Consider the following 15,017-nt stretch of genomic DNA (forward strand, 5'->3'; position numbering starts at 1 on the left):
TCTTTCAAGGGAAAAGTTGAATGGTAATAACTATTTCTCATGGTCTCAGTCAGTGGAAATGGTCCTTGAAGGACGACATAAATTTAGTTTTCTAACAAGAAATACCTCATCCTCCACCGAGCGACCCACAAAAACGATACTGGAAGGGATAGGATTCTCTTCTTCCATCCATATTGATCAACAGTATGAAACCCCATATTGGCAAGCCATTACTCTATGCTACAACAGCCAAAGATATTCGGGACACGACCCAGACACACTCTACTCCAAACGTCAGAATGTTTCTTGCCTATACACGCTAAGGAAGCAAGTTCATGAGTGCAAGTAAGGTACAATGGATGTCACATCCTTTTTTAATAAGTTTTTTCATATCTGCCAGAAATGGACCTATGCAGAGAACTAGTCTGAAGCAGTCCTAGTCATGGTTTACAATACTCTAGAATTGAAGAGATTAACAGGATTTATGACTTTTTTGATGTCTTAATCCTAGGTTTGATGTAGTTGAGGGCGTATACTAAGCAAGAGACCGATTCCCTTGATGGAAGTCTATTCTAAAATTTGCCTCGATGAGGATCGCACAAGTGCTATGAGTATTTTGGCAACTCCTATTATTGACTTCACAACTTATAGTGCACGATCCTCTACCAGTACCAGTGACAAGCACAATGGAAAACCAATTCATGTCTGTGAGCATTGTAAAAAACAATGGCATGCCAAAGAACAATTTTGGAAGTTACATGGTCGTCCCCCATAAGGTAAGAAACGTTCTCTCAACGACAAACAGAACACAGGGCGGGCGTATATGAGTGAGTCTGCTAGACCTTCTCAACCACCTAATCCACCTAGGAATTAGACCGATCCCAGTCCTGCTACTTTAGATGCCATTGTCCAATCAAGTATACCTTAACCCTTTGGTCTTATTAGTGTTGATGGAAAGAACCCCTCGATTCTGGATTCTGGATTTTTGGCGCGACAGATCATTTGATTGGTTCCTCTGAACATTTTGTGTCTTGTATTCCATCTACTGGCAACGAAACAATTTGCAAATGGCTCCTTGGCCCCCACTGCTGGGAAGGGGAAGATTTCTCCTAATGCAGGGCTCTCCTTACATAATGTTTTGCATGTGTCCAGAATTTCTTATCATTTGCTTTTTATAAGCAAGATTACTCATGAGTTAAACTGCAAAGCAATATTCTTACCTAATTTTGTCTCTTCTCAAGACTTGAACTCGAGGAAGATGACTGGCATTATCTAGCATAGTAGGGGACTCTACCTCCTTGATGACGACCTCTTCTAGTACCATTTTTAGGACTAGTCTTTTACCTTCCTATTTTACTAGTTTGAACAAGACTGTATGTTGTGGCATTTTCGTTTAGGCCACCCTAATTTCCAATATATGAAACATCTATTTCCTCATCTTTTCTCTAAAATTGATATGTCTACCTTATCTTATGGTGTATGTATTCGAGCTAAACAACATCGGGTTCCTTTTCCTTCACAACCATACAAACCAACCCACCCTTTCACTCTTATTCATAGTGATGTCAGGGCACCATCCAAGATAACTACCTCATCTGGGAAATGGTGGTTCGTAACCTTTATTGATGACCATACCCGTCTTACATGGGTCTTTCTCGTCACCGACAAATCTGAGGTCACCTCAATCTTCAAGGACTTCTATAATACCATAGAAACACAGTTCAATATAAATATCGCTATTTTGCGAAGTGATAATGGTTGTGAGTTCCAAAACCACCCCTTCAAAAATTATTTGTTCTCCAAAGGCATTGTCCACCAAAGTTCCTATGTCATCACCTCAACAAAATGGGGTAGCCAAGCGCAAAAACCCTCACCTTTTGGAAGTCTCTCATTCTCTTGTGTTGTCGAAGTCGCTCGTTCTCTTATGTTATCTACTTTCCTTCCTTCCTATCTCTGGGGCGATGTTCTCACTGCAACTCATCTTATCAACTGAATGTCTACTCATGTCCTAAATCTCCAAACCCCCTTAGAGTGTCTTAAAGAGTCATACCCCTCTACCCGCCTCATTTTTTATGTTCCTCTTGGGGTATTCGGGTTCACTGCCTATGTTCATAACCATGGCCTAACCCATCTAAGTTTACCCCTCGGGCTTAGGCTTGTCTTTTTGTTGGTTACTGATATAACACCACAAAAGTGTCTATATATATTGATATTTCTATGAAAATTATAATGATAAGTGATTTCTGCGATTCAATGAGAATTGATCACGATTACAGATTCAATGAAAGAACAATCAACTAAGAATAATGAAATTCAAGTAACAATAATTCAAAGAACAATAACTCTTCAAATAACAAAAACTCAAGACGTAAGAACAATGAACAAGGAACCTGGACCCTCTGCTTCTTCTCTCGCAAGGAGTTATGCACCTTCTCTACTTCTCCAAATTCTTCCTCCCCTTCTATGCCTCTCCTTTCTCTTCTTTTATCTCTTTCTTCTAACTAACTATTGATCCCACCTGAGTGGTCCCCCTTTCCCTTATTTTTTTCTTCATTCCCACGTGCAATGTTATTTTTATTTCTCCTACTATATTTAAAAAGCAACGGTGGGTATAACATTACTCTCCTCCTCCAAATCCACCTTGTTCTCAAGGTGGAAGTCATAAAATTGTTGTTTGAAATCACTACAATCTTCCCAAGTAGCTTCATGTGAAGGTAGTCCTTTCCAGCTAATTAATGCCTCCCATTCTTTTGTAGTTGGATTCTTTCGATACCCAAAGACCTTTGGTTAAGTTAACCATTCATGATTCTCATTCACGTAAGGTCTAAGCTAGTGCACTTGAGTATGATCCCCTAATGCCTTTTTCAACTATGATACATTGAAGACGGGGTGTTATTGCAGCTGTGTTTAAGAGTTCCAATTTGTATGCTACTGGCCCTATCTTTTCTAAAATTTTATATGGCCCAAGGTACTTGGGCAATAGTTTCTCATTCCATTTCTTCCTCAAGGATGTTTGTCTATATGGCTGATTTCTAAAAACACCATATCTCCCGTTTGGAACTCCGTTGCTCTCCTCTTCAAGTAAGCATACTTTTTCATTTTCTCGTGCACTGCTTGGAGATGCTCTTTCAAAGCTCGAAGGGCAATATCTCTGTCTTTCAATTGTTGATCTAATGTGGAATTCGAGGTCTCCATATCTCCATAATGTATTAACAGTGGGGTAGCCTCCCATAAACTGTTTGGAAACGAGTCACTCCAATAGAACTGTGGTACGTTGTGTTGTACCAATATTTGTCCCAATGTAGCCAATTGATCCAATCCTTCGATCTCTCTTTGCAAAAGCATTTTAAATAAGCTTCTACCCCTTTGTTGACCACTTCCTTCTGTCCATCTGATTGAGGATGGTACGCTGAACTCTTATGCAACTTGGTTCCTGCCAACCTGAACATTTCATTCCAGAAATTGCTAATGAAAACTTCATCCCAATCTGATACAATTGATTTTGGATAACCGTGCAGCCTTATCACTTCCTTCACAAACACCTCTACCACAGTTTTCGATGGATGTTTTAAAGCTATGAAATGAGCATATTTACTCATCTGATCCACTACTACTAGGATTACTTCCCACCCTACTACCTTAGGTAATCCTTCCATAAACATCTGGAATTTATAATGGCATTAATAAACCTGCTGGTGATAGGGCTAACATTTTGTTTCTTTGGCAGATTAAGCACTCTTCGCAATATTTTTTAACATCTCTTTTCATCCCTTCCTAGTACAATTCCCCTATTATTCTTTTACAAGTTCTCAGAAAACCAGAATGACCGCCAAATACAGAGTCAAGATATGTGTGCAATATTGTAGGCTGTAAAGAGCAGGTTTTTGAAATCACTACCCTTCCCTTGAATTTCAGAACTCCCTGTTGTACCGTAAAGTCTGGTACTTCTAGCTTCTGTTCTTCTATCTTGCTTTTAATTTCCTTCAATTGTTGATCCTTCTCCACCTCATCTTGAATGATTGCCAAATCTAACAATGTTGGGGCTGAAAAATGGTTCAAGTGAACTGTAGGTGGAACTTTGGACAGGGCATTTACTGCTTTATTTTCTAACCCTGGTTTATATACCACTTCAAAAGAATATCCCAACAGCTTGGCTATCCATTTTTGGTACTGCGATTGGATCACTCTTTGTTCAAGTAAAAATTTCAGTGATCTCTAATCCGTTTTTACCACAAATTTCCTTCCCAATAAATATGATCGCCACCTTTGTACCGCAAACACAACAACTATCAATTCCCTCTCATATACCGGTCTCACCCCATCCCTCATACATAAAGTTCTGCTGAAATACGCTATTGGTTTTCTTACTTGCGTCAACACTGGTCCCACCCCATATCTCGATGCATCAATTTCTATCTCAAAGAGCAAATTGAAGTCTAGCATGGCTAAAACTGGCAATGTCATCATGGCCCTTTTCAATTTCTCAAAAGCCACATTTGCTTCTTCGGACCATTTGTACACTCTCACTCTCAACAATTGAGTTAGGGCCCAACAATGCTCCCATAATTCTGAACAAACCTTCTATAGTATCATGTCCATCCCAAGAATCCACTCACTTCACATACATTGGTCGGAGTAGGCCACTCCTTAATTACCCTTATCTTTACTAGGTCTACCTCCACTCCCTTCTCAGATAGATATGCCTCAGATACCCCACACGAGCTTTAGCAAAGTTGCACTTCCCCAGATTTGCATACAATTCACTCTCTAAGTATTTCCAATACCAACTCTAAATGTTGTAAATATTCCTCTAGGCCTCTGCTATATACGAGTATATCATCGAAGAACACCAACACAAATCATCTCATATAAAGTCTAAATATGGTATTCATCAGTGCTTGAAAAGTATAGATGGAGCATTGATCAGCCCAAATGGCATAACCAAAAACTCATAATGACCCTCATGAGTTGGAAAAGCCATTTTCTCCACATCTTCCTAATGCATCCTAATTTGATGATATCCCACCTTAAGGTCTATTTTGGAGAACATATTACCACCATTCAATTCATCATAGAGCTCTTCAATCACTGGTATAGGGAATTTATCAGGAATGGTAACATTATTTAACGCCCTATAGTCCATGCAACACTGGACTAGAGTATGGACTTGTGCTTGGCCAAATGATACCTAAAGATAACATCTCATCCACCAATCTCTCCATCTCCTCCTTTTGCTGATAAGCATACCTGTATGGTCTCACATTCACAGGATTAGTTCCCTTTTTTAGATGAATGTGATGTTCAATCCCTCTTTTCATTGGTAACTTTTCTAGCTAATCGAAGGCATCATTGTACTTGTCCAGCAGGGCAGGGATCGAATTATCAATGGTTGGCACCAGCTCCTCATCATACATTTCCTCCACAGTCAAACTACTTTCCATGGCTCTGCACTCAACCAGAAGCCCATGATCATCCGCATCCCATGATTTCATCATACTCTTCAAACTAACTCCGGTTTTTGTCAAACTTGAGTCCCCTCTAATCACTATCTTCTTTCCTTCATGTTGAAATGTCATAATCAAATTTCTCCAATCCACTTCAGTTACTCCTAAGGAGTGCAGCCATTGCATTCCTAGGATGACATCTACCCCTCCCAACTCTAATGGCAAGAAACTATCTGTTATCTTCCATTCTCCCACCATTACTTCTATATTCCCATAAACTCTCTTCTCTTTAATGGCAGTCCCTGATCCCAGAATGACTCCATAGTTTGAAGTTTCTTTCATAGGTAAACTCAAGGTGCTTACCAACTTATCAGAAATAAAATTGTGGGTTGCTCCGCAATCAATAAGTATGATTACATCTTCATTTTTTACTTTTCCCTTTACCTTCATAATCCCTGGGTTGGTTAAACCCTACCACTGAGTTTATTGATAATTCGATATTAAGGTTCTCCATTGTACCTACTTCAATTGTCTTCACTTCAGTTTCTCCATCATAAGGTTCCTCCTCAATGATCTCCAATTCTTCCCCATTCTCTCGGACCACCAACATTCTCAATTCTTTCTATTCTTTTGCTTTACAAAACGATGCCCAGCATGATATCTTTCCTCACAATTGAAGCACAATCCCTTTTCTCTCCGTGATTGGAATTTTGCATCTGATAATCTTTCTGTTGGCCCTTACGAGCGATTATCCCCCGTCGTCACTTCTCTGAGTGTTATCGTTCTCTTTGGTAAATTTTCACCTGCCTGAGTTTCATTTGTATTCACGTTTGCAGTAGCTTTAGAATTAGGTAAATTGAATTGAGATTTACCTCCATATACACTTATGAGACCGGCCTCTCTTCGAATCATTTCCCTGTTCTCTATCTTCAGTGCAACTTCATCATTTGGGCCAGCCCAATGGGCTCTAGACACTCAACTTCAGATTTCAACCATGGCCTTAGCCAGCCCATTCATGAATGTCTCTTCCAGGACTACCATCTGCAAAAATGGAACTGGAGCAAGCAACTTATCAAATCGATTCTGGTATTCCTCTGCTGTCGTCTCTTGCTTGATTGCAAGGAACCTTCCCACCAGTGTTCCATCTCTAATTGATCAGAATCGGACGAGCATCCTTTATTTCAAATCCGCCCAATCTTTAAAGGATTTCCATTCATCATGAGATCGATACTAGTCAAGCGTCGGTCCATCGAAACTGATGACTGCCACCGTTAGCTTCTCTAAATCCGTCAGGTTACGAATCTTGAAGAATCAATCGGCTCTAAATAGCCATAAGTCAAGGTTCGTGCCGTTGAATACTGACATTTCTACCTTCTTGAATTTACTCCAATCAGTCAATTTCCCTTCTTCAGCTTTCTTATTCATCTTCGATTCTTCAGTAAGCTCAAGTACCATCCCTTCGCTCGCCTTCGCTTTACTAGATGAACCTTTTGTATTTCTCGTCGTTGTGGATTTCTCTCCAATTATGCCTTTGATGTATTTCATTAGTAGTTGTTGCTGCTATTGTTTTTTGACTTCTAATCCAATCTGCTCAATGTTCTTCGCCATTGAGGATAAGTTTTCTTCGATCGTCGGTAGTTTCAAAAGCTATACTCGCATCTCGAAAATCTCCTGATCGACATATTCAAACTTCTCTTCAACCTTCTTCGCCATTTTCCTCTGTTTTCCTAGGTTTTGACGATTACAGATTCAATGAAGGAACAATCAACTAAGAACAATGAATTTCAAGTAACACGAATTCAAAGAAGACTCTTTGAATAACATAAACTCAAGATGTAAGAACAATGAACAAGGAACTTGGATCCTCTGCTTCTCCTTCTCTCGCAAGGAGTTATGCAGCCTCTCTACTTCTCCAAATTCTTCCTCCCCTTATCTGCCTCCCTTCCCTTCTATTATCTCTTTCTTCTAACTAACTGTCGGTCCCACCTGAGTGGTCCCCTCTCCCTTATTTCTTTCTTCATTCCCACGTGCGACATTATTTTTATTTCTCCTACTATATTTAAAAAGCAACCGACCACAATTACCCTCTGCATCAACGAGGCTATAAATGTTTTCATTCATCTTCTTGTAGGTACTTTGTCTCCATGGATGTTATCTTTCTTGAGAATCGTCCTTTCTTTCCCGTTAGCCTTCTTCAGGGCGAGAGTGAGAGTGAAGAGTCTAACTCTAACTAGGTGACATCCTTAGAGTCTACCAGTCCTACTCTCGTTACTATACCAAGCCCAGATTCTCACTACATAGTCATAGCTACGAACCAAGTTCATTGGAAAACCTACTATAGAAAGAATCTTAGAAAGGAAGTTGGATCTCCTATTAATCATCCGACTCTGGTCCAAGATTATGGACCTTTACGAGATCAAGGTATGACTGATTCTATTGATTTACATATTGACAGTAAAATTAGTGAAAGTGAAAGGTCCGAGACAACTATTCCTGAAAATATAGGTGAACAAGGTAATGTTTGATACTGAGGTCATCCTAGATGGAAAGGGTAAATGATGAAAATGAGGTCAATGCAAGAGTTACTAAAAATGAAATTAGGGGGGTTCATTAAGAAAATACTCAGTAAGTATGATCTGTTTCTTGATCTACCTATGGCACTAAGGAAGGGTACCAAGTCCTACACTAAACACTCTATTGCTAACTAAGTTTCTTATAAGAACCTATCTCCTCAATTTAGATCCTTCACCGCCAGCCTTGACTCTATCGTGATACTAAAAAATATCCTCATTGCTTTAGAATGTCCTGAGTGGAAAAATGTTGTCATGGAAGAGATGAACGCCCTCAAGAAGAATAAGACTTAGGAGATCTGCGCTTTACTCAAGGGACATAAAACTGTGGGCTTCAAATGGGTGTTCACTCTCAAATACAAGGCAGATAGAATCCTTGACATACACAAGGCGAGGTTAGTTGCAAAAGGGTTCACTCAAACCTATTGTGTTGATTATTCAAAAACTTTTGGAGAAACTAAATACTGTTAGAGTTCTGCTATCTGTTGCTGTGAACAAAAATTGGCCTCTTTATCAGTTAGATGTTAAGAACATTGTTCCTGAATGGGAACCTAGAGAAGGAAGTCTATGAGCCCTCCCTCAGGGTTTGAAACTCAGTTCCTTCATCAAGGGTGTAAACTTCAAAAATGTTTATATGGTTTGAAACAGCTACCTAAACCATGGTTTGATAGGTTTACTACCTTTGTCAAGTCCCTAAGGCATAGTCAGAGGAACTCTAACCATACTTTGTTTACAATGTCTCCAAGGCTAGGAAGGCTACAGTATTGATTGTTTATGTTGATGACATCGCTTTATCTGGGGACGACCCCGCTAAAATCATCCCATTGAAAAAGAGGATGGGTGATGAGTTTAAAATCAAAAACTTGAAAATTTTGAAATATTTCCTTTGACTGGAGGTAGCCAAATCTAAAGAAGGTATCTTCGTATCTCAGAGGAAGTATACTCTTGATTTGCTGACCGAGACAGGTATGTTGGGGTGTCATCATGTTGATACTCCCATTGAATTCAACAATAAACTGGGAAATTCATATGATAAAGTTTCAAGTGATAAAGAACAATACCAGTGCCTTATGGATAAGTTGATTTACTTGTTCCATACTCAACCAAATATTTCCTTTACTGTGAGTATTGTGAACCAGTTCGTGCAGACTCCCTATGAGGAACACATGAAGGCTGTAAATAGAATACTGAGATACTTAAAAACAACTCCTAGTAAATGATTGATGTTCAGAAAGATGGACAAGAAAACTATTGAGGCTTATAATGATTCAGACTGGGCAAGGTCTATTGTTCATAGGAAAACTACCTCCGGTTATTGTACATTTGTATGGGGCAATCTTATAACTTGGAAGAGTAAGAAGCAAGGGGTTATAGCTAGAAGCAGTGTTGAGGCCGAGTACAGGGCTATGAGTTTGAGGATATGTGAGGAAATTTGGCTCCATATAGTTTTGTATGATCTTCATCAGAAGTGTAAGATACCAATGAAACTATTTTGTGATAACAAGGCAGCCATTAGCATCGCCAACAATCCAGTTCAACATGATAGAACAAAACATGTTGAGAAACGATAGCACCAAGGTTTGAGTCACGATTAGTAAAATATATATCATTGTTGGAAAACAATAGTAAATAACATTTTAAAACAGGAACCTAATAAGAATGTTACTTACAAGTGACAAAGCAGTAAATATAGTTAGCACCCAATCTCCATTTCCATCCGCATGTGATAAATGGCCATGATGAAGCTTTGCTGCTCCCACAACAAAAATCCAAACAAACAAATTAAATCAATGAAGTAAATATTGTAAAAACGTATGTTCCTTTTGGTTGATCTAGTCTTTTCCAAATCTTAAATTTAGGATGCGTTTCAATTGACTTTCTAAATGTTTATAAAAGCTCTTTTTTGCACTTATAAACACTTTTTTAAACACTTAGAATGTCAATCCAAGCATTGCACTTAAGCCGGGTGTTCGGAGGATTTAACTTGTTTTCAGTTAATTTATGGTTCTTCTTTTTGGGGGGGCAAAGCTAGAGTGTTATGATTCAATTCAGTGGTAGTGCTATTATGGGTAACAACAGGACTTTTTAAGGCAGTCAATCCTCTCATGATGAATGCAGAGAGCTAGTTAGATTGTTTCATCAACCTGGTGTTTTTTGCTCCCTCAGTTCTGTAATTTTAATTTGATGCAAATTAATGCCTATTGGGGACTTCTTAATTTGATGGATGGGAGAGATCTCGTCTCCATTTTTGTATATCTTGTTTTTATTAATGAAGATTGTTTGTGTTTCTTAACAACAAAATATAAATGGCAGAATTTAATGTATACTTATCTTTACCAACGGGTTTAAGTGGACTACTTTTCTGTTATCAATCATCCTCTTGGCACATAAACCATTGCCAGTGAAAATACAAATTGAAAATATATGTTAAGATGATGTAATAAGAATGGAGCTAATTGGGTGATTGGATAAAAGTCTAGGTTAATTCCCTTTTTACCCCACATGTACCAATAATTCTTCCAAGATTTCTTCCTACTCCAAAATTCTTCCAAGATTTCTCCAAGACTCTTTAGTCTTCACACCGTTGAACAAGTTTATTTGATTCATTATTTGCTTCACAACTTTTTTCTTTATAAAACTTGCAACGAGTTTTCTTTTTGGAGGGTAGAATGATGTAAGAAGAATAGGGGTTAATTGGGTAATTAGTTAATATTCTAAGTTACTTTCCTTTTTACCCCACTTGTAATAAAACTTTATAAATAGGAGTATTGTCCTCGTGTATGAAACAAATTATTCATTCTAATAAAATATTCACATTATAAGAACTTAAATAACAAACTAAGTCAAACTAAAGCATTCTAACTGACATGTGTAACATACCCAAAAGCTTGTAGTATGCTCTAAAAATGATTGATGTGCCATCAATGAGCATGACTCTAGCATCTGCAGGATTATCAATTCCAGTATCTTCTTTGAACGTAAGCGAGTTCGACAATGAATCTTGGAATTGCACCATTGACTGGCGTCTAGTAGATGCAGAACTACCATGATAAGTTGCAATAGTATCTATGATATTGGAAGAATTTATACTTCCGGATGAACTGCAGTAACCCTGAGAAACAGAGAAAATTCCTTAACAAAAGTCAAAACTGCAGCAAAAAACAAAGGCAAAAGTTGCACATTGCTTTGAATAAAACCAAACGCAGCAATTAGAGTAGACACAATAAATTAAAAGGTCATTGCAACGATGGGTATCTTCCACATTCTACTAAAAGTGATTTCTCGAACTACACTTGCAACAAGAATATTATACTTCACCCATTTCACATCTACACTATAACACCCCGCCATTACTGAGGCTCTTAATGTTATGAAACTAGGTTAGTTCGTAAATAGCAGAATCAAATAAGAACAAGAAGTAGGAATTAGCAGAAAGTGGGATACCTTTGGGGATAGCAGAAGGGAGGAGGGAAAAGAATGAATCCTCGAAGAAGAAGTAGAGAAACGAAAAGGAACGGGAAATTTGGAGGTGAAAACGAATCCCAAGAAATTTCTGCAGATATGGGAAGCACTAGCAGTAGCAGTGTGAAGATGGTGGGAGGCCATGAGACGTGAGGGAGAACCGCCCAAGCGTTTCATCAACCGCTGCCCAATTCGCATGTTTACAGTCTTAGGGGATTTTTTTTATTATTATTATTAATTAAGGGGAAGTGGTCAGATTTGCCCTTTCAGAAAATACAACTTTTTTCTTTTTTTGGAAATTGCCAAAAATAACTTAAAAAAGGAGGGTTAAATGACTTTTGGGATAGTTTTTGAAAATAAAGGGTTTTAGGACAATTTAGGTGTGAATGTACAAAAATGTCCTTCATTAAATTTCTCTTTCCCTTTCCTTTCTCTTCCACGTAAAAACTTTCAACTTTGGCTTTCCCTTCTCTTTCGCGTACAGTTGTTTCTCTTTCCCTTCTCTTTCGCGTAGAACACCTCAAGTAAAAAAAAAAAATCGTCTTTTGTTGGCTTTTGAAATTTCCCGCTCTATTCCTACACTCTACTCTTCGAAGATACTTCGATCGTTCATCACTTGCCGTTCATTGGTCCTCCATTGCATTTCGTTGCTTCTCCTTTTCGACCCATTAAATTAACTTTGAGTCTTTTCTCTTATTTCAGTGAGTTTTATCTCTAACCCATTTTTAATTTATTTGCTGTAAATGTTTGGTTTAGGTATTTGTTGTGAGTTTCATCCATCTGGTTTAGGCTTTTTTGGAATCGACTTATTTGCTGGAAATTAGTAAGTCTCTTAGGCCTTCATGGTTTATCTCGCACGTATCTCGCACACATCTCGCACATTCCAAACTTTCACTATTTATTTCGAAATGAAATTGGTACCCCTGCTAATCCATTTGGAGTGATTCTATTGATGTTTAGTAAGTCTCTTAGGCCCTCATGGTTTATCTCGCACGTATCTCGCACACATCTTGCACATTCCAAACTTTCACTATTTATTTCGAAATGAAATTGGTACCCCTGCTAATCCATTTGGAGTGATTCTATTGATGTTTAGTAAGTCTCTTGGGCCCTCATGGTTTATCTCGCACGAATCTCGCACACATCTCGCACATTCCAAACTTTCACTATTTATTTCGAAATGAAATTGGTACCCCTGCTAATCCATTTGGAGTGATTCTATTGATGTTTAGTAAGTCTCTTAGGCCCTCATGGTTTATCTCGCATGTATCTCGAGCGTATCTCGCACACATCTCGCACATTCCAAACTTTCACTATTTATTTCAAAATGAAATTGGTACCCCTGTTAATCCATTTGGAGTGATTCTATTGATGTTTGTTAAGTCTCTTAGGCCCTCGTGGTTTATCTCACATGTATCTCGCACCTTCCAAACTTTCACTATTTATTTTAACTTTCACCATGCTATTATGACATGTTTAGTCAGTCTCTTATGCAATTATTATTTCATTTGTTCCTTTTTGTTCAGGCTTCAATTATGACATCGACATCGACTGATGGACCCGCATACAAGATTAATCCTTCTCATCCTTGGCCAGTTATCATTGTCGACTCCATTCCACTACAACGAAATAATAGTGATTGTGGCGTATTCACCATTAAGTATTTTGAGTACATAGCTGCTAGTTTTGATTTAGATACATTATGTCAAGAAAACATGTCCTACTTTAGAAAACAATTGGCATTTCGATTATGGACCAACACTCCTATGTATTGAACTTTGTTGCGAGATTTGTAGGAGTTGTATATCATGTATGTTGCAAAATATGTATCGATTCTTCTCTATAATGCACAAGTATAGATGTTATATAAATTAGAATAGACGTAGTTTATGAATGGTCAATTGATGACATTCAAATATCATATTTGTTTGCAAAACTACTTGTAGGTAAACGATCGCTTAATATTTTTTATGTTTATTAAGAAAATCGTTTAGACTTTACTAAACGATCGCTTAAAGATATATGCACGATCTTTTACATTAGTGTGATTACATATAAACGATCGCTTAATATATAAATTAAAGCAGTTGAGTAGCAAAGAATTAAAAAATATATAAATTAAAGAATTACAAACTAAACGAATAGTCGTGTGAAATATATAAACGATCGTTTAATACAATTAAACGATCGTTTAGTTATTTTAAACGATCGTTTAGTTACGTTAAACGATCTTTTAGTTACATTAAACGATCGTTTAGTTATTTTAAACGATCGTTTAGTTATTTTAAACGATCGTTTAGTTATATTTAAACGATCGTTTAGTTATATTTAAACGATCGTGAAACCAGTTTGTATATTAAACAAATTAAAATCTATGTCAATACGTTTGTGTTTTTTGTGTTCCTAAATGAATAAGCCAGCTGTTATTTTCGTCTTCTTCATCTATCTAGAAGCACATAAAGTAAGAATGTTTGGAGACATCATTAAGAAAAGACATCCAGATAGATAAATAACAAATTGAAAGAAAAGGAACATTCATTAATTAGTGTAATAATTAGTACATTGGTAGAGAAATTTTTAAATTTGTATGCTGGACTTCTCGGTATATGAAATTGTATTAGTACACGTTAATCTGTTGTGACCTATCTCTTTACTTCAACTCTTTTGACTACTTTCGGAGGTAAAACAATCATATGTAGATAGTCTTCGCTTGTCTTCCAAGCTGACTGATTTACAATTAGGTAGACGGCCTCCGCATATGCTGCCAACAAACATTCATTGGTGTAATAATTAACACATAATCTATAAACATTTATATTGCGATCTCGTGCTGAAGCAATGACATGTGAGCATGGTAGTTGCTCAGCTTGAAACTCCTTGCAAGTGCACTCTTACAAACTAAATCTTTTACTTCAATTCATTTTTCACTACCCATTGAACTTTCTAAGAACCTAAACCAAACTTTGACTAAACTAATTTACAGCAAATAATTCCATTCCAAAATAGCCTAAACCAGACATTTACGGATGAAACTCACAACAAATACCTAAACCAAATATTTACAGCAAATAAATTAAAAATGGGTTAGAGATGAAACTCACCGAAATAAGAGAAAACGCTCAAAGTTGATTGAATGGTTTGAAAAGAAGGAGCGACGAAATGCACTAGAGGATCGACGAACGACAAGAGACGAATGGTCGGAGTATCTTCGAACGACATTAGAGCAGAGCAAAGTATCGGAGCAGAGCGATTTTTTTTTTTTTTTTTACTTCAGGTGTTCTACACAAAAGAGAATGGAAAAGGAAACAACTCTACGCGAAAGAGAAGGGAAAGCGAAAGTTGAAAGCTTTTACGTGGAAGAGAAGGGAAAGGGAAGGAGAAGGAGAAATTTAATGAAGGACATTTTTGTCCATTCACACATAAATTGTCCTAAAACTCTTTATTTTCAAAAACTATCCCAAAAGTCATTTAACACTCCTTTTTAAGCTATTTTTGGCAATTTCCCAAAAAAGTTTTGAGGATTTAGGGTTTATGAAATAGTTGGTATTGTAAAAGTATTTTA

At 37.4% G+C, this 15,017-nt stretch overlaps 1 protein-coding gene and 1 long non-coding RNA gene across 2 annotated transcripts in view; both read right to left on the reverse strand.

Annotated features, from left to right (window-relative positions):
* The window catches only part of LOC103491482 (uncharacterized), a 77,387-nt gene extending 65,728 nt beyond the window's left edge, over positions 1 to 11,659 (reverse strand). Inside the window, exons 1-3 of the mRNA XM_008451454.3 lie at positions 11,438 to 11,659; positions 10,874 to 11,105; positions 9,664 to 9,743 (exon numbers count right to left, since the gene is read on the reverse strand). Coding sequence (XP_008449676.1) covers positions 9,664 to 9,743; positions 10,874 to 11,105; positions 11,438 to 11,653 — 528 coding nt within the window. The 5' untranslated portion in view covers positions 11,654 to 11,659. The remainder of the gene's footprint in view (positions 1 to 9,663; positions 9,744 to 10,873; positions 11,106 to 11,437) is intronic.
* A 2,313-nt stretch (positions 11,660 to 13,972) lies between these two features.
* On the reverse strand, positions 13,973 to 14,961 carry LOC127150576 (uncharacterized). The gene is made up of 2 exons (XR_007822980.1): positions 14,557 to 14,961; positions 13,973 to 14,216 (listed from the first exon to the last, which is right to left on the reverse strand). It is a non-coding gene; the product is annotated as an uncharacterized LOC127150576 (long non-coding RNA).
* Positions 14,962 to 15,017: the final 56 nt, after the last annotated feature.

The sequence above is a fragment of the Cucumis melo genome, chromosome 8 (assembly GCF_025177605.1).
Source record: "Cucumis melo cultivar AY chromosome 8, USDA_Cmelo_AY_1.0, whole genome shotgun sequence".
Classification (NCBI taxonomy): Eukaryota; Viridiplantae; Streptophyta; class Magnoliopsida; order Cucurbitales; family Cucurbitaceae; genus Cucumis; species Cucumis melo.